At 32.2% G+C, this 27,581-nt stretch overlaps 1 protein-coding gene and 1 non-coding gene across 7 annotated transcripts; both read right to left on the reverse strand.

Annotated features, from left to right (window-relative positions):
• Window positions 1–430: 430 nt before the first annotated feature.
• Window positions 431–545, reverse strand: LOC133289450 (U5 spliceosomal RNA). The gene has a single exon (XR_009748492.1). It is a non-coding gene; the product is annotated as a U5 spliceosomal RNA (small nuclear RNA).
• Window positions 546–3,830: 3,285 nt separating this feature from the next.
• On the reverse strand, window positions 3,831–20,788 carry LOC133289403 (protein RRP6-like 2). Of its 6 annotated transcripts, XM_061487325.1 has the most exons (15): window positions 20,113–20,788; window positions 18,781–18,939; window positions 17,148–17,306; window positions 16,989–17,072; window positions 13,987–14,066; window positions 13,802–13,852; window positions 12,526–12,634; window positions 12,274–12,356; window positions 12,026–12,071; window positions 10,966–11,053; window positions 10,695–10,864; window positions 6,350–6,619; window positions 6,118–6,222; window positions 5,741–5,888; window positions 3,831–4,291 (listed from the first exon to the last, which is right to left on the reverse strand). In XM_061487325.1, the coding sequence occupies exons 1-15, from the start codon at window positions 20,629–20,631 to the stop codon at window positions 4,275–4,277; spliced, it is 2,088 nt and encodes a 695-aa protein (XP_061343309.1). In that variant the 5' UTR covers window positions 20,632–20,788; the 3' UTR covers window positions 3,831–4,274. The 6 variants fall into 6 exon arrangements, with proteins under 6 accessions (XP_061343309.1, XP_061343312.1, XP_061343310.1 ...); XM_061487328.1 differs by lacking the exon at window positions 5,741–5,888 and having other exon boundaries at window positions 6,401–6,619; XM_061487326.1 differs by having other exon boundaries at window positions 3,831–5,888; window positions 6,401–6,619.
• Between the last annotated feature and the right edge of the window lie 6,793 nt (window positions 20,789–27,581).

Raw genomic sequence — 27,581 nt, forward strand, 5'->3', positions numbered from 1 at the left:
AATTTAGTAAAAATCAAAAAAAATATTTACTCAAATTTAAAATATAAAACTAAAATAACTTATGAATGTCATGAGTCCATGACACAAAAGCCATAGACTAAAAAAGATAGGTTGAAAAAAATGTTAATATTACTTTTATCTAACACTCACATTTCCCAATTACTTCTTATCTAAAACTTATTTTAAAAGCCATAAATTTTAAAATTTCTTTTTATCAAATAGACTTTTCCAAAAAATAAAAAAAATAAAAAAATTTGCTAGTCGAACTGTCGCAAGATTTATTAGAACGTTTACAATGGAAATGAGATATTCAGGGTAAAAGAGTGTGGCAACGGTATTGACCAAAAAAGCCTTTCATTAATGAAATTAACTGGAATTCAAAAGCAAGCCCTACGTTACTAAACAAAAAAATTTAAAATAAGCATTGCGGAGCCCTCAGAAGAAGACTCCTCCAAAAATAGGCGTATGCTGCTTATAGTGGCGAGCACACGGTATTCTTTAGTAAAAGGCGAAAGAATAGTTCGCTCTGTGCTCACCACACAGCTCCGTGCTTTTATTTGCAGGCTAGCTTCATATTTTATATTAAGAACGCTAGTTTCCTTTCACTATGTTACTCGATGTGGGCTTCTATAGTAATAGGTTTTGCCACCTAGCGACTGTCACCTGCTCAAGATTGTACAGTCAAGTTTTCTGTCCCTCGCTGTCCTCATTTGTTCAATGACTTGGATGGATCCCGGTTCATATTTGGTGCTACTATCATATTCTTTGCATTACCCAGCTTCTGAATGTTATAGGAAAAGAATATTAAAGGACAGAGGAGAAGAAAAATTTAAATGTGAAACTTGCTTCTTCATGACCAAGAACTGCTTGGTTCGTTCACCAAGGACCACACAAGGAATATAATTGAATCACTATGTACTTGGGGATGAGCAAGTAGCCCATTAAGGATCAACGAATGATTATATTTCACAGCCCTTGAACTATCATAGAAAGCTTAGTTGTTAGTCACAAGCAGCAGTTGCAATTGGTGTGTGAAATAATGAAGAAAGTGGCAAATCCCAAAAATGCAGACCTCCTCTTGCGAATAAGTTATCAAAGGTTCAAGCTTATTGTCAAAATTCAGGACCAAAGCTATCCTGGGTAGTCAAAACACTGTTATTCTGATGGGAATTATGCTGAAACAAAGAATGTAATTTTAAGACTTTACCCGTATTATGCAAGTGTTAAAATATTGATTGCACAAAATTTTCTCTACTTATTAGAGAATCGAAGGTTGCCAAAACCCTTTATAGAATTTGACAGAGGTATGCAACTGCTTTACAGGGTGACTCAAAAATCTTGGATGATAATGCTTCAAAAAGCATATTGCCTGGTCATATACAAAAAAACATTGACTCAATTTGATAGAAGTGCTGGTAAATGGTAATTATGCCTTAAGCAGTACTGCTTCATCCAGGTAGTTGAACATTGAAAATTTTCTTCTTGCTTTAGTATTGGGCTTTACGAATTTGGTGTGTCAACACGTGGTATTTCCTTCTAACTCATTATTTGTTAAAACACTGAAACATAGATATTATTTGATCTACTTATTCTGATTTATAAGCATGTGATACTATTGATCTTTTTTGATCTAAGAGCTTTTAGATAAGATGTCAAACTTCAAATTTGACACTGGTGTCAAAGGATCCTACCTCTCTCTATATATATATATATATATGAGACATGATCCTTTGACACAAATTCTAACTGTTGATTTCTGCCAATCAACGGTTATCATTTACAGAATCCTTTGACACCAGTGTCAAATTTAAAAGTTGACACCAAATTCTAACTGTTAATTTCTGTCAATCAACGGTTATCATTTATTGAAAATTAATAATTATTTAATAAGTTTGATTCCCAATAAATGATAATCGTTGATTGGCGAAAATCAACGGTTAGGATTTGGTGTCAAATTCAAAATTTGACTCCGGTGTCAAAGAGGATCTTGCCCCTATATATAATTCATTGAAACCGATGTCAAACTAAAAAGTTTAACATCAAATCTTAACCATTGATTTTCATAAATCGACAGTTATAATTTATTGAAAATTATTAATTAATTAATAAGTGTGACTCAAAAAATTATAAGTGTCATATTGACGAAAATCAACGGCTAGAATTTAATGTCAAACTTGTTAGTTTAACACTGATGTTAAAGTATTTTGCCCTATACGTACATATATATATATATATAAGAAAAATATTTCTCAAGCTGCTTGAGATATATTTATCTCCGGTCACTCTAAAATTACGTCGTTTTGTTTATTTATTTCTTTATATTAATTGATTCACCTTTGAATGATTATGATTCTTTTTTTTTTCTCTCTTCCTTTATCACCATTGATTCATCTTGGCAGTTTGAGAAATGATAAATATATATGTGTGTGTGTGTGTGTGTTTGCTTTGATTTGTTAAAATTATTAAAGTAAAGCCTATTTTGGGTCCTTAACAAAAAATACGATCCTGACTTTCGTCCCCTTATAAGAAAATACCCATATTAATTGGCAATTGGAACTAAATTGAATTTTCATTGAATTTTTTAGGAATCACATTTTCAAAAAACTGAAATTGTAGAGGAATCAAATTTTATTTTTTTTGTAAAAGACAAAAATGAAAATCGTATTTTTTGTGAAGAATATAAAAAGAACTTTACTCAAATTATTATAGTCAAAACATTCTTGAGCGTAGAGTGGATCAGTCAAGGGAGCATGGCCTTGCATCAAATACGAGCACTTTTAACCGCCATTTATTTTCAAGGGTGCTAATACTGAATCTTCTGATGGGTTTTGTTGTACGACCTCAATAAAGTCAAAGTTCTTCACCTCAGGGCTTTGTTGTACAATTGACTCCTCCTACTCAAACGCTTCCTATGGCATCTTCTGGGACAAGGGAATTTACAAAAGAAAATACCTTATCGAATGGATAAAGCTCTGAAGGCACGTTAGGAAGTGACCACCTCTTGGCAGAAAAGTCTGGTCCGACGTAGCTTTGGTTTGGGATTATCCTAGTCTTTCTGGCCTCAATTTATGATATTTTTTTAACAAATTTATGAACCAAACATTTTCTCTAAATCAATTCAGTTCATAGAATCAAATCAATAAAAGACTAAACAGAACAAAATCATGCCACTTTTAGAAATGTGAAAAAAATCATGTGAACCAATCAAATTGTTCCATAAATAAGTACATTGCTTTAAATTGATTTAAAACCGAACTTTTTTTTCTAAAGCACTTCAGTTCAAAACACTGAACTCTTTCATTGATTCGGTTCACATTAACAATCAAACCAAATCGTCCAGCCCTATGATCCTCTTGGAGTTGGGGAAGCCTAATTCTACCAAATAAAATATAAGAAAAAAATTAGTTTATTTATTTTCGCATTCACATCTCAATTCAATAAAAGCTTGACGTACGCTGAAATTAGAAAGAGTTCCGTTCCAAGAATTCAATCCTCAGCCATAAGTAATTGTTAAAGACGCAGAGGGCCTTTCCCTCATCTCTTCATTTTTCTCAAGTGTATTGGTTCGGGCAAAGGCATTCTTAGCTATCAAGATTGTATAGTGTTGCATCAATATTTTTCTATAAAGAAACATATGCAATTCAATAACCTTATGCACAAGCAACCCTCTTTTTTTCTCAAATTTAAAAGTTATTTTCATAGCTTTATCCTAACCATAAGTTGGACCTCAGCTGCTCAGGCAAAATATAAATCTTACAGCTTACACAAAATTTTAATTAAAAGATTTGAACAGTTAAAGGAACAGATAAATGATCTTCATTTTGCTCAACTTGGATTCGAACACACTGATAAACTTTTAATTAAAAGATTTGAACAGTTAAAGGAACAGATAAATGATCTTCATTTTGCTCAACTTGGATTCGAACACACTGATAAAGGCAACATCTAGCTTTCTTGTTAGTTTTGTACATAGCATATAATCTAACCTATTTGCATTTAATCACAGGAAGTATGCACTTCGATTCCAGAAGCTAGAAATGCCTGACATCTTCAACAATCAACATTGCTGCAATTATTTTGTCAGATCACTTGTATGTCCCCCACGTTTTGTGGTTAAACTTTTCATCTTGTTACTGAGTCTATGTAGCTCCACAAGACCATCACCCTGGGAAGACACAATTTCTTTATCTTCTCCAAAGCTAACTTCTTGTCTTCCCACTTCAAAATCCACTTCAAAACACTGGATTCTTCGGTTTTCTCAGTCTGTCTGGTTGTTATTTTGATTGTTTGACTGAAAGCATTTTTGAAAGTTTTAGAATATACAATCAGTCTTTGTCCCATATTCTATTGTTGATTATTTTTTTATTTTTAAGATACTGTAATAAGCTTAAAACTTCATAAGCTTTAGATTGAAAGTGTTAGGATATATGAAAAATATTTTATAATATTATGATTATGGGATAAGTTATTCTACCTACCTTTATTCTGCTTACCTTTGCCTACCATTTTAACACCGTTAGATTATAATCTCATTCAACGGTAGAGATTTGCGGAATAAAATAAACTATTTTTCCTCTTTCTTTCTCCCCAGTGCCTCCTACACCCTTTCTCTCTTCTCTCCTTTTTCCATAATTCGTTTTACTGTAAAACCAGTAATTCTAAACACCGAAACCAGGTTTAAGGCAGAGATAGCAAAAAGGTGCAGCCTCATCCCCATAATTCCAATCACCAACAAAATGAAGAAAATCCAATAAATAAAAAGGGGAATTTTCAGATCAAGGACCTCTAAATTGTTGAATGGTGCAAATGAGGGTGGAGATCTCCATGGTTGAGAAAGAAAACAAAATTTTTGATTGATTTATCTACAATATAATGAGTTGTAGGCACAAATTCATTAATCGGTTTTTTTGTTTTGCTGATTCAATTGCTACAATTCTACAATACAATGAGTTGCATCATCATATGTTATTATTTAAAAGAGAAACGCTGAATACACTTTCTACAATACAATAAATTGTCTCAGTCTTGGTCGATAGAGAAAAAAAGGAGAGAGAAAGGGTGAGAGGCAGGAAGGAGAATGAAAGGGGTAAAAAGGTTTATTTTATACTACAAATCTCCACCGTTAGATGAGATTATAATCTAATGGTGTTGAAAAAGGTAGGCAAAGGTAGCCAAATTAAGAGTAGGCAGAATAACCTATCCCTATGATTATATCTTAGATCTTACAATAGTTTGGAGTTTTTTCATAAACATAATTTAGAACATCTTACATGATCTCTTAAGATTCCATATATCCTTATATTTCATGATTTTAAGAGTTTGCCATTAGTATAATAAAAATCAATGTTTGTCTTTTATTTTGCTTCATATCACATTATTCACAACAATATCAATATACTTCTATTATTTTAATTATTTGCTTTTCTCCTATACCTAAATCTTTATAATTTCAAAATATGATAATTCCAACAGATTATTCACAACAATGTCAATATAATCTTATTATTTTTATTTTCCTCCTTCTCTACCTAAATTTAGACCTAAATCTCTATTTTTAAAAATTATCATAATTCCGACAGAGACATTGGCTCATCTTCATCCTCTTTTCCTGAAGTGAGCACAACAAAATTTCCCTCCGGGTGATTGTTGGAGCTTTCTAGGTTATTCTGCACCATATCCTCCTAATCTGTATCAGAGTCTATCGTTATAATCTGATGCGGAGTGAAGGTGGAAACTGAACCTGAAACTGGTTTCTGTGGGTCTGTTGTTTCAGATGCTACACTTGGTGTTTCTACAACTAGTTTTGACTCCTCACTGTTGCCCAAAAATGAATGGGAAGGAAGATTGACTGACAACCTAATCTGCTCTACCTTGATCTCTTCCTCGCCCTAAGAACCAATCCAGCAAAGCAGTTTTGAAATAAGTAGACGAAGAAATAGTGGTTCAAACATATAAATTCAGAAGGCAGTGTAATCATGCATGCCTCATTAGATAATTCAGAGCCAGCAATCTTAAATAAGCTACGGTCTCGAAAGGCAAAATGAAGATGACAGCCAAAAAGAAAAAACAACCAGTTGACATACCGAATGTAACACAATGTTCATGACAAAAGCTCACCTTTTTATCAGGATCAACCTTCCTTTCTGAAGCTGAATTGCCCAGCAATGCCGCAGAAAAAGCACCAGTAGGCATTTTTAGCGCCTGAACATTTCCTCCATTACCCTATCAACCAATTAGCAATAATTAGATTAATGCTCTTGATTTGCGGCCAAAACATTGAAATAGCTTCTACTTTTCATCTGTTTTTTGTTTTGGCTGTGCATTGAAACAAGTTTTTAATTTTTACAACCTTGACTGTGGAGAGTGCACTAACATTTGCATCCTCCCTAGTGAGACTAACCCTTGGAAGCTCTGAAGTAAGACAATTGGATTTAACTTCTACTTGTCCATTTTTATCTTGATGCTGAAAAGGTTCCTCCTTCAGCTCAGAAGTAAACAGAGACTTCTCTGAAATATTAACAGAGGTGGCATTTTCAATTCCAATGCTTCCTTCAGCTGCAATTGGGCTATGAGGTAAGGGAGCTTCAGTTCCATCCTCAACAGGAACTGTTTTTGTCACCTGCATCATGATTATATACAACTTATCAACAAACAAAAACCATAGATTAAATCCAAATAAAAACCATAAATATCTACTTACAAAGCAGGTTGGGCACTCTTTAACAGTTAGAGAGGCATTAATTCCCAGAAAATCAGGAGTACAAAATTTTAGAATATTCTGAAAGCAGTTAATCAGACAGTGCATGCTGGATTTGCTTAATTTTTAAGATTTTTTTTTAAAAAAAAAAACTCAATAAGATTATAAGCTATTTTGAACACAAAATAAACAAAATCCAAACCCACATTGTGGCACCCAGTCTAGCTCAATGAAATGCATATTCAAAATTTACTGATATCAACCACCAGATGTTCAGAACCGGTGAATAAATTTGTTAGGAGTACTAAGCACTAACTTCACCCTTTCTAAAATAATAAAAAACTAGCCCTTCATAGATATGATCAGTCTTGGAAAGATAAAGTGCATTACTGATAACTGTCAATAAGAATAGCATTTTCTATCTCAGTACTAGTTGCACACCCAGTACAGACGGTAGCCCACAACTTGATGTGGTACGTCACTGTGAAGAACCAATTTAACTCAAAAGCTTTTTGTTGAGTGAGGCTACATTAATGATTTTATATAACTCTAACACGCCCCCTCACACGATAGCCCATTGGACTTGAAGGATGGTCAATGCACGATCCACCTACCTATGCTAAGAAACTCCGCAATTCTAAATTAATTATTAACTAAATGGGAGGCGGTGAGGATCGAACCAGTGATATGAGACTCTGATACCATGTATAAAACCAAGTACAAAAACTAATCTATCATTGTTACGACCTTTAGTTAGGGGCATTTATCATTGCCTAAGATAGATAATCCCTGTCATGTAAAGATAGTTAGACTTGTTAGTTATGTAGTTAGATGGTTATGGGCTTTTGGAGAAAAGCTTAGATACTATATAAGGGCAACATTATTTCTTTGATGATCATCTTGGAGATTATATTGCAGAATTGACTGAGTAGTTTCTCAGTGTGAAGGGAATTCTCCCTTATGAAGAGCATAGCTCTTGTGTTTCTTTTTCCTTTATCATATTTATGTCTCGCCTATATTTTACGGTTAATATGCGTTTAAAGATAAAGGCCCTAGGAATAGAACAGATGTTCACTCGAGGATCTATGATAGGGATCATGATCATGAGGACACTACATGTCTATTGCCTGAAACTTGTTCCTGGTTTTGAATCACCCAGATAGGGCATTGGTGATCTCAATAAGACTAGTACGACATCATCTATTTGTATGGAGATACAAGGTAAGGACCTCATGGAATGCAGGCATGGAGATGCCTTAGTTGATGTCGTGGGTGGATCTGTTAGAGAACAGATGGCACTGAACTGACCCGCCGAGAGACTCCACAAGGATTCATTGCAGAGAGTATCATTGGATTTGTAAAGTCTCTCAAAGTTTGGTAGTGCGGATCGTCCTAGACTTGAAGATGTCATCGAACATTATCTCCTAGGGTTATACTTTGACTGTACAACTCTATCCGCCTGAAAATGGGGAGAACAGTGTACTCTTGGGTATAACTCGAATACATGAGTATAGATGGACATGCCAAAAGAATACACAATCCCCTACAAGGGATTAGTCGTTCACAATAATCGATAGGACTTGGATGACTTCTAATTGACTCGGGAATCTATGCATAGTAAGAGATCATGAGGAGTCATGATCCGTCTTGGAGTCAATAGAAGAAGATTCCTAGTTCTATAAAAGCTATATTTAGTCAATTAAGAGAGATGATACTCTATCCTTGCTCTCGACTAAATGTGAATGACGATGTGAGGGATGATGTCGGCACGATATCCAAATTAGAAAGGTAGATCATTTGATCAACTCGGTTACTTTTGGGGCCGCAAAGCATTGCTAGTGTCTTATATGGTCATTAGATAAATTAGGCCCGTTAAAGGAGTTTAATTGGTCCAAGTTTATTTATTTCAGTGACTAATTGGGCCTAATGGGTCATACACTCAAGTTGTTCTTGATTGCTTATATTTAGCAAGTTTGGGCTAATAATTGTTATTAGGCTTTTTCAAGACTATAGGTGTAATTGGGTTGGAGTTAATATCATCATGCGCCCCATTTGGGCTATTAGTGAAATATTAGTTTTTCTACTAGTAGGCCCAAATGTGTTAGTAGGCCCAATAGGGTCTTGGGCCATCAGTCCTAATTACTCAAATAGTTGACTTGACCAAAATGAGTTTTGGGCCCTTCAAAATTTTGAATTTTGAATTCAAATTCAAATTTTTATTACGAGTTAGGATTAATTGAATTTGAATTTGATTTAAATTTATTTAATTTAAATTTAAATTGAAGAGGTTACGTAATTAAGGATAATTATGAATTATCCAAATCCATATCTAATAAAGATTAGATAAAGATTTGTTTTTTATTTGAAATATAAATTTAAATAAAAAATAATATCATAGCAACACTCAAGGAATTTGATGAAGCTGTTAGGAGATTTGTTATGGAATTCTTCAATATCTCATGATCAAATCAAATCAAATCTACATGGATATGATTCATGAAGCTTGATTTTCAATTTCAAGCTCTTACTTGGAGGGAAAATCATGAAATGTCTTGTAATGACTATTTGAATTTTGAATTCAAATAATGAGATTTATTCTCTAACTTCATGATCAAATAAAATCCTAAGAGAATTTACCATATCGTTATGGATATGGGCCTAAGTAGTATTGTTCAATTAGGATTGTAAAACCCTAATTGCTATAATATGAAAAAGGCACCCTAAGTGTGAAAGAAACACAGATGAATTCAGCTAGCCTCCAAGAACAAGAACACTAGCTTTCTTGATCATCTTTTCACCTTCATCAATCCTTCTTTGTTGCACCCACACCTAACCTCAAGACACCATCTTGTCTTGAGAAATTAACCCAAACACTTGAAAGCCTCTACCTAGAAATTGCCTAGCAAGCATCAAAGGAGAAAGAGGAATTCAAGGAGAAAGGTTCTCGCTTGCTTTCTAGAGACGATTGTGTGGATCAACGTTAGAGGACTACATTTACTTTGGCGTCTCCAAGTGATTAAGGTAATCCTTAAACCCTATGTTTTTAAGGGGCAGATCCTAAATATAAATACATGAGACACATAGATTGTCTATGCTCCCGCATCAAAGATAAAAAAATTTGTTTTTGTCCTCATGTAGGCGCACCAAGGTTTGACCAAGGTGCAGCCTTTCTTGACTTTCATCTTTTTCCTTAATCAATAAAGATTTTCCTTTTCATCTTCAATTTTTCCCCTACTCCCCATTCAATTTCCATTTTCCAAATCCAGAGTTGTAACAATCATATACAAGATGTGGGACTATTCTATTATATACACTATATTACTCTAACAGTCACATTAGCTGATATGCGTTCAACATATAAGGAAATCTAAGCCAAAAAGAGAAAGAATGTTGATTAAATCTTAAGCAAAAAGGCAATAATGACTGTTGATCTGTTAAAATCTCAATCAGAGATTGCACAACTGATTTTGTGTTGATTTTGTAGGAAAAACAAACAAACTGGAGCTAAAAAGGAAAATGCAAAAACTGAAGCCCACGCTGAGAGCGTGGGAATGGCACTGATAGCTTGAAAGGAGATTTTCACACAGAAACTACCACGCTACTAAGAACATGTTTGTCACAACACAATTATTCAAAAACACAATTATTGAATAGTTCATAATTGTCACAACACAATTATTCAAAAACATCTTTTTGTTTATCCAATAAGAAAAGAATAGTTAAACTAGTACTTGGTGCATTAATCCTCGTGGGAACGATACTCTACTTATCACTTTATAACTTGAAACAAACGGTATACTTGCCGATTTCGCAACATTAGCCCAGTCCATCTTGATCACTCAATAATAAAGAATAAGCACCCAGAAAAAATCACATAGAATCGTAAAAAGATTAATTCAAAACAATGCAAGTACCAGTAAAGTACCAAGCAGACCTGTCACCAAAAACTCCTACCCAATCATTCTAGAAAGAGTCAACTGTTAAACATATTACTTACACGTGCTGCATGTTCTTCTTTCAAACATAGTGCAGCTTCTTCAAAGGCAGGAGCATTTTGCATAGAATATCTGACAATGTTGATAATGACATCAATATTGCGCTCAACATATGGGAGCTTTGACTTTAACAATCGCCGTAGATTGCTTGTAGTGACAGGCATCTGCTTAGCTTTTAAATGGGTAAACACAAAATAAGTTTATATGCTACATACAAAAAGTGCTACTTGTTAGACAAAAGATAACACAGAAGTCTGCATAAATTTCATTTACCGATTTCAAGAATAATTTTATTTGGCAAAACATAGCCAGGACTCTCATCCTCCGAACGAGCAAGAATGTCACGCCATTCATAAAGCCCCTGCCAGCCATGCAAATAGAGCTCTTGAAATATAATAGGGGTGGACCATAACGAAATCCAAAGTGTAAGCAACGTAGGTCATCATTTTATTAGTTTAGAAGTTGGACAGTTCTTTATAATAAATTCCTGAGACGGTAACTAGGTCATGCAGTGATGGATGCTATATGGATTCTGTTTCTGAGAAACATATATCATGCAGTATGCTGAGAAGGCCAACCAAAACTGTTATTCATGATAGAAACCAATATATTTCAGCAAGATAACTATTCAAAGTACTAGTGATGGTTGAGTCATTGAGATAATAGCAGAGTAGCGGAAAAATGAAGCAGTACTATAGAAGATGCTACTGAAAAGGTAGATGTTATAGAAGATACTACCGAAAAGGTAAAAATAGCAGTAACAGTTATAACTCGTTGAGCAATGACAAAAATGGTAGCCACAATGTATATTTTGGCAGGGGAGTAAGTTGTTAAAGTAACATAGAGTCAAGCATGGGATACTTGAAAATGTTGGATGTGAGGGTATCATACCGATACCAATACTTATACACCAAAATGGGGGGAAATAGATTTGTATGCTGTATCTCCATATCCATGTGGTACACTCGTATTGAGTTGGATACTAAACACTATAGGAGCAAACATGTCATTTCATAAAATAGAGAGAATTACCAAGAGAGATTTATCTACAAAACACCATGGTCCAGGGTGGAAATTGCTTTTCCACTTTTGTGTGAAATAAAATCCCAAGGAAATTCAAGCTTCCTACAGATTTTATTTCAATTCTTGAACCAAATACAGGATTCTAGACTATGATGGCAGGATTAACAATATTTCTAAATCATGTACCAAAATTTATATCTGAGGGCTCCCTATATGCACAGCAGAAATTGTTTTAGACAGAAAAATCAGGCAGTTTCATTCCTTGCGTAAGTGATCAAAGATACAAATAAGAAATTAAAGAGCAACTTACTGAAACAATGGCAAGCTGCTGAGCATTAAAACCAGCCCCTCGTAACCTGTATCGGAAACAGAAATTGGTTTTTTGTTTACACAGCTTGGCAGGTATTAAGTGCAAAGCAGAAACTTCAAAATACACACATACACACAAGCTCTCTAGAAGTAGAAAAGTAACTAAAAAATACACGTAGTTTGGAAAACTTGCTACTTGTATAGAGTCCTAAAGTAACTAAAGATTGACAGCTGGAAAAGGTAACAAACCCATGTATATTAAGGTATGATTTTTCTGTCAGAAGATCTTTCTCGTATAGCTGCATGCAGACATCATAGCTGCGCTTGTAAACCTGTCAGAGACAGTAAATTCTAGTTAAAAGGCTAAAAAAAGGACTCAGTAAACCAGCCATTCAGTTATGTTGTTTAGCTATTTGATTAAAGATTAAGAATTGAAATATTGGCTAGCAAGGAATGATTGATAGATCACTTGCTATTCTAGATACTTTGATCCCAACTTACCTCCAGCAGAGGATTATCAGAACTTTCAGACTCCTTAGACAATGCAAATAACTTGATCCTCATTAAATCATATATATAAAGCAGATAGTGTGTATCTTCTCTGCCGTATCTATCATCAGAATAATAGTACATTAGATTGTAGTAATTAAAATCACTGGGACAGTATACAAGTCATTATCACATAAGATCTTAGACTTATAATCAGGAGTGAGTAATAAACCAAAACCAAGCTCTACAACAGTTTCATTTTTTTATCTGGTTTTTGGGAAGGAGGAGGAATTATATACAATTGGCTTTGTCATAACAGTAGAAATCATTAATGCTTGTGACAATTCTGCAAATAATCAATGTAAGAAGAGCTGCCGGTCAAGTAGACACAGTAGAGGGAACAAAAAACAATAGGCAGAAAGATTAAGGAGGGAAAATCTAAAGATAGAAAGGAGGGAAAACAGAAACTACTAATTAGTAATCTCAATTCCAAAACATACGCTGAGAATCTTCGTACATGGCAACTTAAGACAGTGCAACCCTACTAGCACTAACAAATACCCAACTTAATAACCAAGTAAACCCAATTTCAATAAAAACTCATTTAATAGAAATCTTAAATTACAAAAAAAAAAAAAAAAAAAAAAAAAAAAACCTAAATAATCATTAAGCTACCAATGAATACTCTACTTACAAGTGATTTTCATACATACAAATATAATATATTTCCCAAAATCCTAATATCCATTTCCCACCTCTCATTATTCCCATTCCATAACCATCATAACCTTCAATGTTAGCAAGCAGCAAAGTAGTTGTAAGAAAAATATATATAGAGTAGAGTAACTTTCAAGAAAATGATTCCCATATGAACGACACCTCTAGTCATAACTTTTTCAGAAAAATGAATGACACCTCCAATCAGCTCAAGGATGCTTGAGTCCAAGTCACAAGCTTGCTAAATCCTTGAGTGTTGGGGGTGCTAACTACCAAATAGAAGCTTCATTATAAAACTTATGCCTGTATGATCAAGAGTAGTTCTGCTTAAAATATATGCCAAATTCTTAGTGTTAAGTGAATTGCATATGTCTGAGTACAAGGAAAATGGCAACTGATCTAAGTACTCAAACCTGTCCCAAGAAACCGGGATTTTATACCTTGTGTTGATTATTACAGACTAAAATACACAGTTCAACCAGAAAAGAATATAAGACGAGCAGAAAAGGAAAACAACCACAGGAAGAACCAAGAACAGATCCAATTTGATAAATTAAAAACGCAGTTGCACCTTATCATCACATCGGGGAGAGGGCGTAGTCTCCAATCTGCATTCTGGTACCTGCAAGGAGTTGACTTGTCAACCTTCCAGAATGTAGGTAAAAATAAAAGAAATAGTCATGCCATAGGAAATGATAAAGCTTTGTTAAGATAAATGGAAGGTAGGGTTAATTCCAAAAAATATAGACAGCATACTCTTTGTTTGCAGTAACCCCACAAAAGTGTTGCAAAAGATATTGCAAACTATATCTATCCAATTTTAACACTCTTGAAGCCTGAGCAATGCAATCAAAATATTCATTAGTCTTGTTAGATAAAAAGACGACAACAATATATAATAAATACCTACAATGTGATCAACGTGCATAGAATATGACAAGGATAATCAAAAGCAACAGAACTTTAAAGCTTGTTTCACCATTTCTTAATGTCACAGAACAAATCAACAGATTATAAAAGCATGAAAAGCTAAACACTGAAATATTTTCAGGGTTATGCCAAAAAAAATATCTGCATCTAACCCTAACTAGCAAGGATAAGGGTGAGGGAAATCCTCAAACGCAGCCTTAACCTTACATATTTGCAAAGAGACTCTTTCCCATATTCGAACCCGTGACCTTTCAGGGTTATGACAAATGAAAAGAAAATTCTTATTAGATCTTATAAATATATGAGGGTAGCACAAGGATAACACAAAATCCTGGAAACATGCCTCAAAATATTCATATGGATAAAACATCTATTTTAAAAGTAACTGTACAATCCTGGTGCAGAAACTCATACAGACATTAGATCAGACAAGCAAGCAAAAGGCTCAATCAAAATAAAAGCTGACATAGATCTCATGATGAGGTTGATTTCCAGTATTTTCTCCAAGGCTGCAGCAAAAAAGTCATACCTTATTACTCTAAGGAAGCCAAACTCGTCCAACATTCAACAAAACACTCAAGTATTATTATGTGAAGCCCATTCTTCTTGGATGACTAGTTTAAGAAATAAATTGCAATAATCATAGATAAAAATTTACAGCCCTAATTTATCAGGTAATACAGAAAATAGTGGCAGATTTACCAAATTTGGGTTTAAAAAATATTTACCAAAAAAATATTTTCCAAAACTTGTTTACCTTATATGGGACAGGAATGACACATGGCAACCCGAGTAAAGGCACTAGTCCATCTAGCGCTTCTCCCCCCTTTTTTTCAAACAAAAGTAAACAGTGACACATGCTGCACCTCAGAGAGGCACTATATAAGGCACTAGGTGGACTAGAGCATCTCTAACGGATTGTCATGTAACATGTTCCCCTTCCAATAATTAAATTTTCATTTAATTTAATTAAATTGGCATTGAAATTTGAGGTGGCGACAGCTAGTTTTATCATGTGTTTTGTTGAGTCAAATAATAATAGAGGTGCAATTCCCTTCACGAGACACTGGTATCCAAGTCAAAAATGAGGGGTCTTTTAAGAGCAAGACGAGAGCTTGTACATTTGGTCTTTTGCTATTTTAATCATCATGAATATCAACCAAGGAGCCTCTTGCTCACTGATTCATTGCACTTAGCAATGGAGAGCTGAGTTTAATAACAACTACCTCTCATTCTCATTGGCTTTTCAATATGTCAAATTGTATCACAATTGCAAGCAATATCTACTTACCACATGCAACAACTTTCCAAAAAGTTAGGGTCAAGATTATAAAACCGCAATTAAAATCGTGATTCACCAAGCTAATTTTTGAAATGTGAATAGTAAATTGTACCGAATCATAAGATTCAGAGACATAATAAAAACAAGGTTCAGGTATGTTATACAAATGATGTATAATGCACAATGTAATAATTTTGGACTAGGAACTAGAAATTGATAAATAACTTAATCATAACTCACTAACTAAATCAAATAAAGTGACTACACGAAGCTTATGTTTTAAAAGAACGAAAATAGAGTAATGATATAGCCAGATAAGGTGCATATAGAGTGAGCAAGTGATTGTGTGAAGACTGTTTCAGCATAATTAAAACAAAGCAATGGTATAGCCAAATAGGATGCATAGAGTGAATCAGTGTGTGAAACCCCTATTTCAAAATAATGAAAACATGGCAATGGAATAATCAAATAGAGTGCATTTAATGATGTTCCTTTAGTTCTTTTGATTTAACAACTTAAGCTTGTTTGACTTTTTAATTTTTTTATGAGAATTGATGAAAGAAAAAAAATGAATTGAATTGTGTGATTTATATAAGAGATACGGAATCACGTCGATTCATGCATTTATCGTACGATTCAAAACCATCTCTGATTCATCATATAATAATCATTGGCTTGGCAAATTGTATTGAATCATGCAATTTGAATCACAAATCGTGTGATTTCTATTACTATGTTTAGTGTATTTAAAATGGAAATAATTTGATTAAAATTACAATTTTGAATCAAAAGATAAAAAAAACCACTCCCCATTAAACCCGACTAGCGAGGGTGGGATAATGGTATTCCTTGTACGCAGCCTTACCCTTAGATAATTGCAAAGAGATTGTTTCCCAGATTCGAACCCGTAATAAGAATTGAATAAATTAAAAATTAACTCAAAGTTTGAATTTAAATTTTAAAATTAATCAAATTCAAACTCAGTTGATTTTTTATATATACTTTAAATAATATTTTGTCTAAAATTTAAATATTACTCATATTCATTACCAATCTTTTATTATAACCCAGATAATTAATTTTTTATTATAATTTTGGCAATTAATTAACTTTATTTATATTATGAAATGAGACTCTCACACCCAGACTCATGAACATATGATGATTTGAAAGCAATTGAACATTTGGATTTCTATAACTATGATTAGGGCTGCCACATGTCACTCTAACTAGCATCTCTCCCATCCCACGGGCTACAACGTGTGATTCCTATCCCTAATAAGGTAAATAAGTTTTGGAAAATATTTTTTTGGTAGATATTTTTTAAACCCATTTTGGTCAATCTGCCAAAATTAGTGCTGCAAGTACTTTTTGCATGCCCTCTACATGTGCAGAGCCAGTATCATATAATGAAGTAAACTAATTTACATAAGAAACAATACAATAACAATTATATAACTCGTTTCTCAAATTCCTTTCCTAGATAACTAATAACTACTAAGGGAAGTAATTTCAATATTGAACATACAGAGCTTTTCAAACAAACCTGGCCAGTATCAAACATATTACAAACATAAATGCCAAAATCCCGTTGTAGCCACACAATGTCACGATTTGCTCCATGCATGACCTATTTAACCATATTGTGTCAACAGAAAGAAGCAAGTATATTGAATTAAATTAACATTCATCTAGCGCATCTGACCTTCTTCTTGGTAGGGTCCTTGAAGACTTCCCTAAGGTACGGCCCAATATGAACGTGAAGCTTCAAAGTATCTACAACAAAATCTTCAGTCCTGGTTGAGATTTGCATCAAGCATGTCAAACCTTGGAAAGACCGAAATTGATTATGTTCTAAATCCACCTAAAAATTCCAAGTCAAGACAAAAATGTCAAGAGAATAAAATGAAAAAAGGGACATGAGAAATAACTACAAGAAGGGGAGGATATTAGTCCAATAATTAAGTAAAAGAAGTAGAACTCAATAGTACAAAAGCAAGATAAAAACATATATAAAAAAATAAATTAAAATCCCCACAATCAGCCAAAAAAAAAAAACTTAACCAACACAGATTATGATCACAGCAAGAGAAATATAAATCCAAACAGAAAAATCCGTGATATAACAAGTTGAGCATATCCTATGATGTATAGGTATTCATAAATGGTTTCCATACCCATACCCGGCATTTATTGGATACACAAGCATGTATCTAATACTCACTTATCACTCAAGTACAAGTTAGTTCATGTACAACATCTAGTTTAGTTACTAAGTGGTTTGGTTTTCCATTAAAAGAAACAAACTGCTGCTTCACTTCCTTCAAAACTTGTGCCTTCATTAATATTTTTTATTACTTGCGTTAGAAGTTAGAACTTAGAACATTATGAAAATCATATTTATCTTATAATTTAATTAATTATTTTAGAAATTTTGTCGTACTCCATACCCACATACATCCATACTGATATAGGCACTCATACCTGTATCCATCAACTCAGAGCATATCACTATTCACTAACTCATCTGCCATGAGCAAAACATCAAATAAAAAAAGGCATAATAACTGCTTATTTTCATGAATGACACATGCCAAGTAGCTTGAAAGGCTCGAGCTTAAGACTTGCAGTATAGATCTGTACACATTCTCAAATAAAATGAGCCAGATTGATACAATTAATATGTGCAATTTATTGATCCCAGATTGAACAATGTCTACAACTCAACACAATATCATGAATTTCAAAAGCAATTAAAGGACACAAAATTTATTTGAAATCTTATCCTTAATCAGCTTCCTACATTATATACAATAAGAACCCTGTAAAATGCAGGGAAGATGCACAAATTAAATAATTAATCAAATCTGATATTAAGTGTTATTGCACGAGGAATGAGAGAACAACTTATTATCCAAGTTATACATTAGATTCCAAAACTTGAAGTTTCTAAGGGAAACTCAGTTGCCAAGAACAGTTCAATAGGCAACAGCATTGAAATTATATTCATATCTCAACAGATTTCTTTTCTTTAACCTAAACAAAAACGAAACAGAGTTAGATATCTGAATCCCAAGAAACGCACCAGGATTTGTGCTACTTAAGATCAATATTTAAAGTGAATGAGGGAATTTTAATTTTGTATCATGAATTATTGCGGTTACACATATCAGAAACAAGAATCTAGCGATATGACATGATCTTGCTTATGACTAAGGGGAAAAATCTCTAAATGAAATATACAATCAGGCCACAGAGACAAGAATCTAATGGTATAACAAGTTGTGGAGGAAACATTTTAGTAAACTAACGAATAGCATATTAGCATCATGTTATACCGCAAATTCATTAACAGAACGCAGCTTAGCAGCCAACTCCTTCAATCCTTTGATTTCCTCCACAAGCTTGAAAGGGGTGCATTCGATTGAAAGAGGCTTTACTGGCACAAGATCCTCAATATTTTCTTTATCAACAAAATCCAAAACAGAGAGTTTTTCCTGAAATATAAATTAATAATTACACAATAAAATAATGAAAAAATAGAATTAAGGGTTATGCTATATAATACGAAGTTTTTTGTCACACGAAGTGGGTATGAATCTAGTTGAATTAATAAAACTAAGGAAGAAACAGAAATCACAAGTGAGTAAACAGTGGAAGAGGTGAAGGCGGAATAAACCAGACCAATGAGATTGAGAACCATTTGGGCACTATTCACAGATTGGTTTTCATGTGAAACTCACATTAAAAAAATTATGAAAGATTTTCGTTAGCACACAGATAGGAGATGTAGAATTGTAGATTACTAATGTAAAACATATAAAGTCAACATATAAAAAATTCCTACTATGGTATTGCTTCCAATAATATCAAGTCAACATATAAAAAATTCTGCATGAATGCTCTGGACTGGAGGAATACTAAGAAATACCCCATTCAACTTGCATTGTTATCTCCTCTAGATTGAAAAGGCTAGTCAAAATATTAGTATCAAAGGGAAGCAGTAGAGTTTAACTAAAGTCATTCTCAAATGTCAAGCCCGATATTTTAGTTGAAACAAGAGCTTCTTATCTCATGGAACAATTTATTTACATGTTGTGTCTGAAGAACCAAATAAAATAAACAAAACAACATGACCACAGACTACAGTAAAATACATATGCACGTTTGACAAGTATATTCAAGAATGAACCACATACACAGAAAACCACACTGTTCTTTTCTCTCCATCCTTTAAACAATAGATAAACAAAATCATAGATAACATAGATTACTGAAATTTATGTTGCATTTGCATGGATGAATACATATGTGTGAGTGCATGCACCAAAGTGTCAAAATACTCCCTATAAAGGAAAAATGCTTGTGATCACCCCTAATTGTTTAACTGTCCAATTCAATCCTGATTTTTCAGAAACAATTTGAATATTATTCTACACATCCCCAAGAAAAAGAAAAGAAGAAAAAAAAGGTCAAAAACATTAATAAGATCATGGCACAACTTGAAGCATTTAATAATGAGAACTCAATAATTTAATAATAAATTAGCACCCCATGTCTCAAATCCATCTTTTCCATTCACGAGTTCAAACATTAATTAAATTTTAAAACAAGACACAGTAGACCAACAAAGCAAAGCATATAAAAAAAATCCATAGCAGTGAACCAACCAGTGGATGGATAAACCTTTGACCATCATCACTCTTCTGCAACCAAACATGCTGAAAAGGCTGGTTTGAATTATTAACCACAATCTTGTACACATACTGAGGCTTCCGAATAGTCGGAATATGAAAAGGCACCTTCCCATTTCTCAAGTCAAGACCCTCATGAATCGCTTCTTTCATCTTCTTCTTCATCTCACAACCCAACCCAAACACATTTTCCCGTTCCTTCTCAACCTTCCAACACTCATCCAACAACTCATCAACCAGCTCAAAAACCTCGTCGTTCGTGTTGCCGAGCCATTCAAAAGCATCATCGATGTCGACGGGAAAAGCCGCACCTCTGCCCCAAATATGCTCGGAGGAGCCGATTTTATCGAGCATGGAGTGCGTTTTCCTCGCGATTTCTTCGATTGGGCGTTTGAATTCGGCGAAGTTGGAGTAGAAGTGAAAGTCATTGTCCGAGGGAATGCTTAGGGAGGAACCTGAAAGCTCCGTCAGATGATGATCGACGTCGTGGCTCATGGCGAATGCGAAGATTGGTTAAAACGGTTTCACGGTTAGGGTTTTAGCCATTGTTGTTGCTAAATGGATATTAGAGCATTTTTTTTGTTTTTGTTTTGTTTCAGAAGAGTGTGAAAGGAAGGCCTCGAAATCAGAGACACTTACATAAGAAAGAAGGGTGATGATGCTGCTGAACTTGCAATAAACTTGTTTTTTAATGAAAAAGTTTAAAGAAAATCATCTTCAGTTTTCTTCAGTTTACGTTATGACCGCAGTGGGGAAAAATAAATTAAAAATGGCTTTTTTGATGTTTCTACAGTCAACTATCTATATTTTTGTTCTCAATATTTTTGATTAAAAAATTATTATAAAAAAATTATTATAATTCTGAAATGAATTATAATTACAAAAATATTTTAATTTTTGTCTCCAAACGACATCATTTTAAGCTTACGACATCATTTTAGACTCAATGTAATTAAATTATCTATATTGATTGTAGAAAAAAAATTCATTAAAAATAAGAAAAATATTTATCCTTCTAAATGACATAATAATTTGTGTCATTCACTCTTATAAAAAATGTCACTCACATCTTTATTTTTATTTATTTTTTCACTTTCTCTCTTATAATCTATCTCTTTATCTTATTTAAAATAACACAAATTTTAAAATGACATACATTTTTTTATTAAAATTTATTGCGATAGCTACGTGGCAGTGTATGAAAATCCCTGTTCGCATGTAAAGTTGACATGTGAGTTTTGATATGTGACTTTCTCCTCTCTCCTCCTCTATTTTCAAAACTTTTGTAGCAAATTTAATTATAAAATATCGACTCATTTAACTGAAATTATTTTCATTTTTTTGTTATTTCTTCTTTAGTCATACTAATGTTGTCAAACTCGAGTTTCTACATAGAAACGAAAAGAGATGGTAGAAACGTAAAAATGTAGAAACGACACGAAACGTAAAATTTTTACTTTCTACCACTTAAGGTTAAGATACAAAATTATATATATGCATGTAAAAAAAATATCACATACTGAACATGTGTGTTGAGCCACTTATTTATCTAAAAGGGAAAATTATTTTTCATAACCAAGTATCAAAATTATAAACAGTGATAATTAACAAGTAATGAATAACCAATTTGCTCTAACTGTTTTATACACTCTTTAGATTTTGGATCATCGTTCATCAGTCATCAGGTATAATTTCACTTCTTTCAACGCACACAATAATCCAAAAACACAATATGATTCTCACAGCATAACTTATAATAGAATTGCAGTTTTATAAGACATAATTATAAAGGGAAATAGAAGTATAATGTTGTAGGAAAGTTGTTAGGTAATGTTATAGAGATAGAGATTGTGGGACCCACACTTGTTTTGTTTTTTTATTTTTGAAAACACATGTGGGTCCCACACTTCCTATCTCTATAACATAACCATAAAAATTTCCTACAACATTATTCTTCTTATTCCCAATTATAAAAAACATATATCCAAATAAAAAGATATTAAGATATTGTGAATATGATTTGGGGAAAACGAAAATTAGGTTTTTTTTGTAAATCTTTTTTTTTATTAAATTTTTAGTTGAGTAAATACATTTTTTGATCCCTAACAAAAAACACGGTCCCCACTTTAGTCCCTTACAAAAATAAATTAGTCAGTTAGTCCCTAACAAATTCAAGGTGGACCCATTTTAGTCCTTTTGAGGGACTAATTTGGGTCTTTTTTGAATTTGTGAGGGACCACGATTTCAACTAAATGGGTCCACTTTGAATTTGTTAGTGACTAACTGACTAATTTATTTTTGCAAGGGACTAAAGTGAGGACCGTGTTTTTTGTTAGGGACTAAAAAGGGTATTTACGCTTTTTAGTTTTAAGTAAAAATGGTCAAAACGATAAAAACGTAAGTTTTTACCGTTTTTACGCGACGTTTCTACCAGTTTTTACCAATGACAGTTTTTGCTTGAGTTTTAACACGCATCACTCCAGTAAAAACGTAAAAACGTAAATGTTTACGTTTTTACACTAGTTTTGACAAGAATGAGTCATACCACTAAATTTATATGTCATATGGATTATAAGGACGAAAAAACTAGGAAATAAAATCTCTTATATCAAAATTTAGATGATTTGGTAAAATTATATTTATCTTTTTCTTCGTAAATTTTAATTACATTTATTTGTTTAATAATAAAAAAACTCAACTTACCAAAAAAAAAAATTAATAACACACAAAATTTTTACATTTGGAGATAAAATTTTAACTTGAGATAATTTACTCACTTCTCAAAATTCACTCTTTTCTTCTTTTTTTATCTATTTTAATTGAGTCGGTGGCATTTAATTGATGATAAAAATAATCTTTAAGAACATTAATGGTGATTGACCTTTTGAATGTGATAATAAAGAAGTATCATTAAAATTATTTTTTTTAATAAAAATAAAAAAAATATTTTTAAGTTTTTTAATTGTATTATTTATTATTTGATGCACATGAAAATGGACTTCAAAATGTATGCCTCTGTATTCAAAAAAGAAAAAAAAAATGTATGCCTCCAATGTGAAGATATCAAGTAAAACTTAAGATTACTGTCCAGCAAATGAATGAGCAATCAAATTTAGAGTTAAATTTGAATAAAGAAAACATTGATTCATCTAAATATTATGAGAATTAATTTTTTTATGCTTTGTGTAACATTTTTCGATTATTAATCGAGAAACTTAAGTATTTCAACCTTTTTTTTTTTTTTTGATAACAAGTATTTCAACCTTTAATTATATACATATATGACACAAAAGATTTGAAATGTAAATCCTATTGAAATTGACTTTATTTTGAAATATCAAAGTACAAATCATTATAAGTCACTCTTATAAAAAGAAAAATATTGATCATTTTAAATGACATAATTTTGTATTATTTTAGATGAAAAATGTCATTTTTGTGGATAATTGATGATTTTTTACATTATTTCTCATCTATTTTATCTCTCTTCCTAAATTTATAAAGAAAAGAAAAAGTAAAAAAAGTATTAAATATACACAAAAATGACATTATTTCATCTTAGATAATACAAAATTATGTCATTTAAAATAACAGATTTTTTTTTTTTTTTTTTGATAACAACAGATATTTTTTTCATCTTATAAAATATGAATGCTATAATCAAAATATAATTATGCTCGAGTATAGAACTTTATTATTAATACTTCTACCATGTACACATCATTTACTTCCTCCATAATTGAAAAAACACACTTGGATATATTCATCCCAATAAAAAGGATTTTTGTAGAAGTGTGGTGTTTCCTACCACTACCAGTATGAATGTATGTGATGCCACTAGATTCATATGTGATATGTATTGCGGGGACTAAAATTTTAGAAAATAAAATCTCATGTTAAATTTAGATATATAGAAAAATTGTGTTTATTTTTTATCTTTATAAATTTTAATTGAACCATCTACTTAGAGCTTATTTGTATTTTTTTTTTAGATAGAAGCTACTTTTAAGCTAAAACTAAAAAAGAGCTTAAAAAAATTAAAAGTTATTTGATTATTACATAAAAAAATTGGGAAAAATATTTATGTTGTTAATGCAGATAAGTTATCTGCATTTATTCCCCAAAACGACGTCGTTTTGGTATTGAAATCTTAAAAAATTATAAATATAAAGACTATTATAATCCTGAAATAAATTAAAATTACAAAAAGACCATGATTTCCGCCCAAAATAACATCGTATTGGCTTACTGCAGATAAGTTATCTGCAGTAACTGCAGAAAAAACGAACCCTAAAAAATTTAGTTTAAAAGCATATGTTCTAAGAAAAGTCTCTTTATCTCGAGAGAAGAGTTTTGATGCACGGGAGAATCAAATTTTAAGTGGTCCAAACCAATAAAAATGTAACAACTAATCAGGAGAGAAGAGAATAAATTTTTTTTATATAAGTGCCAATCTCTCAGTAGAAGGAGCACATTGGGGCAGGATCACTAAATCTTTTTCCCTATCTGTATGACTTTTCATTTCAAAAAAATTACATAATTTAAAAAAAACTTATAAGAGCTTAAAAAAAATTCTTCTTAGAATTTTTTAATTTTTTTTCATTATAAAAAAAAAATTTCTTAAATTTTATTTGGCCTAATTTTTACTTATAAAAAAAGCTAAAATAAAAGAATCCAAAATTGCCCTTAATGATAATAAAAAAAATTAAACACATTAAACTATAATATTAGGATGTGATATTTTAACATGAGATCCTTCACCCCAAAAAAATTGATTTCTCATTTTCTCTATTTTATTTGAGTCAGTGGCATTTAAGAGATAATAAAAGAAGTCTTTAAGAACATTAATGATAATTGACCTTTTCGATGTGATAATACATAAGGGTCATTAAAATTTGTTTTTAAATAAAAAAAAAGTTTTTAAGTTTTTTATTGTATTATTTATTATTCGATACAGATGAAAATAGACTTCAGAACCATCTATTAGGGCCGGCAAAATGGGCTGAGCCCGCCGGGCTGGCCCGCCCCGCCTGCCAAATGGGGTGGGCTGGGTTGAGTTTTTCAACCCACCAGCTCGCCAAACCCGTCCCGCCAAACCCGCCAGCCCATATGGGTCAGCCCGCCAAGTATTTTTTTTTTTTTTTTAGGTTATCCAATTGTTATGTAGCTCCGTATCTTAGATTTCTCTGCATGCAAGTGGCTTTTTTGAATTGTTGTGGACTGCTCATACAACACTTTGTTACTTGTTTTGTTACTCTATTTTATCCTGATATGATTTTATTTTATTTTTATTGTTTTTGGAATGAAAGATGCATATTTATATGCAGATTATTAAACACTGATCTTCTTGGTTTCATAAGCACATTAGGATTTTATGCAGATTTTTGTATGCTTTTATGCAGATTTTTTTATGTGATTTTATGCAGAATTTAAGTTTTTGTATTTTATTTTTATATTTTTTTATTTTAGGCGGGCTGACCCGTAGCCCGCCAGCCCACTCATAAAACGGGCCGGGTTACTCCTTTCAACCCATTTTGTCAAAACGGGCCGGGGCGGACCAGCCCATTTTGGGCGGGCTAGTGGCGGGCCGGGGCGGGCTGGCCCATATTGCCAGCCCTACCATCTATGTATAAAAAGAAACTTTGTTAATATCTCGCTCTCTTTCAATATTCATTTTGTGTTCATATTTGAAACTATTTTAAATGCTTTCCTCTTTTAGTAATTTTTTAAATTTGAAATAGGTAGAAAAAGAGTTCAGCATTAATTGATGGTAGACATCTGTATTAATATCCCACAATTCTTTAAAATTTCAATTTTAAAGATAATATAGGTGGGAAAAGAGTTCAACATTGTTTGGTGACAGGCATATGTATTAATATTCCACTACTTTTTTAAATTTTGAATTTTAAACTTGATATAAGTGGAAAAAGAGTTAAACATTTTTTGGTGGTAGACAGCTATATTATTATCCCCTACTTTTTGCTTGGATAATTGTTAACCTTATGTTGCATAAAAAAAAAAACCCAAACATTATTTTGGTAAAAAATAATAAAATTAATCATTAAAAATGAAAATGTTTTGTGAAAAAAGAAATTTATTTTGTGTATAAATAGAATATGTGTTACTTAGTCTTTTCATTTGGTAATCAATTTTTGTGCACGTATTTCTTCTCTTCTTTGTAATATATATTTTTTGCAGCTCTGTTGTACAGCAAAGTCGACGGGATGATTTGAAATCATTAAGATATGTACTTATGTACTTCGTGAGAGGAAGATATGACATTCTTCTCTATCTGCTTTTCTTCTACAAGTATTTTTTCAATAATTCTTTTCATTTTTTGAATATTATAAAATAAATAAATTGCACAATTGTTGATATTGTTTTGGAAAAGTATCTTTGGGCATGATATATTATAAAGGGATAGGTTATTCTGCCTACTCTTATTTTTCCTACCTCTCTTTACACCGTTAGATTACAATCTCATCTAATGGTGGAGATTTGCAGAATAAAATAAACTATTTTCCCATTTCTTTCTCCTTACTACCTCTCACACTCTTTCTCTCTCCTCTCCTTTCTTTCTATCGATTTACATAATTTACAATCTAATTTATATTTGAATCTAAATCCAATCAATGATTGATGACATGATAATTCTGTTGGATGAATATAATTTTCAAAATCTTTGAATCTGATATAATTGAATATGGCAGAAACCACAAAAATACAAAAAAAAAATGAAAACCACGAAGAATGCCTTCTTTGAAGTAATCCACGATTACCATAACGTTTCTATTTTGTTGTTGAAATTTGAAATCGAATCAACTTATCTCCTTCTTTTTCTTATCTTATTTTTCACCTTGAAGTGGGGAAATGATATTTGTTCTCTATATGTTACGCCCAACAATATGCATATTTGATCCCATAACATAGGTCATTTGAGTTTGTTTCTTCTTGACATCTTTTTTCAATTTTTTATGTAAATGCTCATAACAATGGCTGAGTTGGATGAATTGAGAAAAAAGCTTGCACCTTTGTTTGATGCTGAAGCGTCATTAAAGAAAGAGAAAGGAGAGGAGAGAGAAAGAATAAAAGGCAGTAAAAAAGAAAAATGAGTAAAAGAGTTTATTTTATATGGTAAATCTCCACCATTAGATAAGATTGTAATCTAACGGTATTGAAAGGGTAGGCAAAATAATAGTAGACAGAATAACCTATCCCTATTATAAAATAAGTAAATTTTGCAATATATTTTTTCCATCACTTCAACCAAATGTAATTTTTTTCTCACTCTATTTTGACTTGCTTAATATGTTTCAGGTTATGACTTTGATTATGTTTTTGATTGGACCATTTTAAAGAACAAGCAAACACAAAAGAATATAGTGCAACCCCTTTATCTCTAAGTATATTTCTTCATATATATTTCTTATTCAATTGCAAATTTG

Source organism: Gastrolobium bilobum, unplaced genomic scaffold, assembly GCF_033153095.1.
Source record: "Gastrolobium bilobum isolate Gb01-03AN ecotype WA unplaced genomic scaffold, APGP_CSIRO_Gbil_v1 utg3711, whole genome shotgun sequence".
Lineage (NCBI taxonomy): Eukaryota > Viridiplantae > Streptophyta > Magnoliopsida > Fabales > Fabaceae > Gastrolobium > Gastrolobium bilobum.

What these genes read in the sequence shown, in the direction of transcription:
- LOC133289403 (XM_061487323.1), bottom strand. Translation starts at nt 20,631, where the DNA reads ATGAGCCACGACGTCGATCATCATCTGACGGAGCTTTCAGGTTCCTCC. An exon ending in GTTCTGTTAATGAATTTGCG is followed by an intron (nt 17,307 to 18,780) that starts GTATAACATGAT and finishes TGGAATTTTTAG; the next exon opens with GTGGATTTAGAACATAATCA. An exon ending in ATATGTTTGATACTGGCCAG is followed by an intron (nt 14,067 to 16,988) that starts GTTTGTTTGAAA and finishes TGCATTGCTCAG; the next exon opens with GCTTCAAGAGTGTTAAAATT.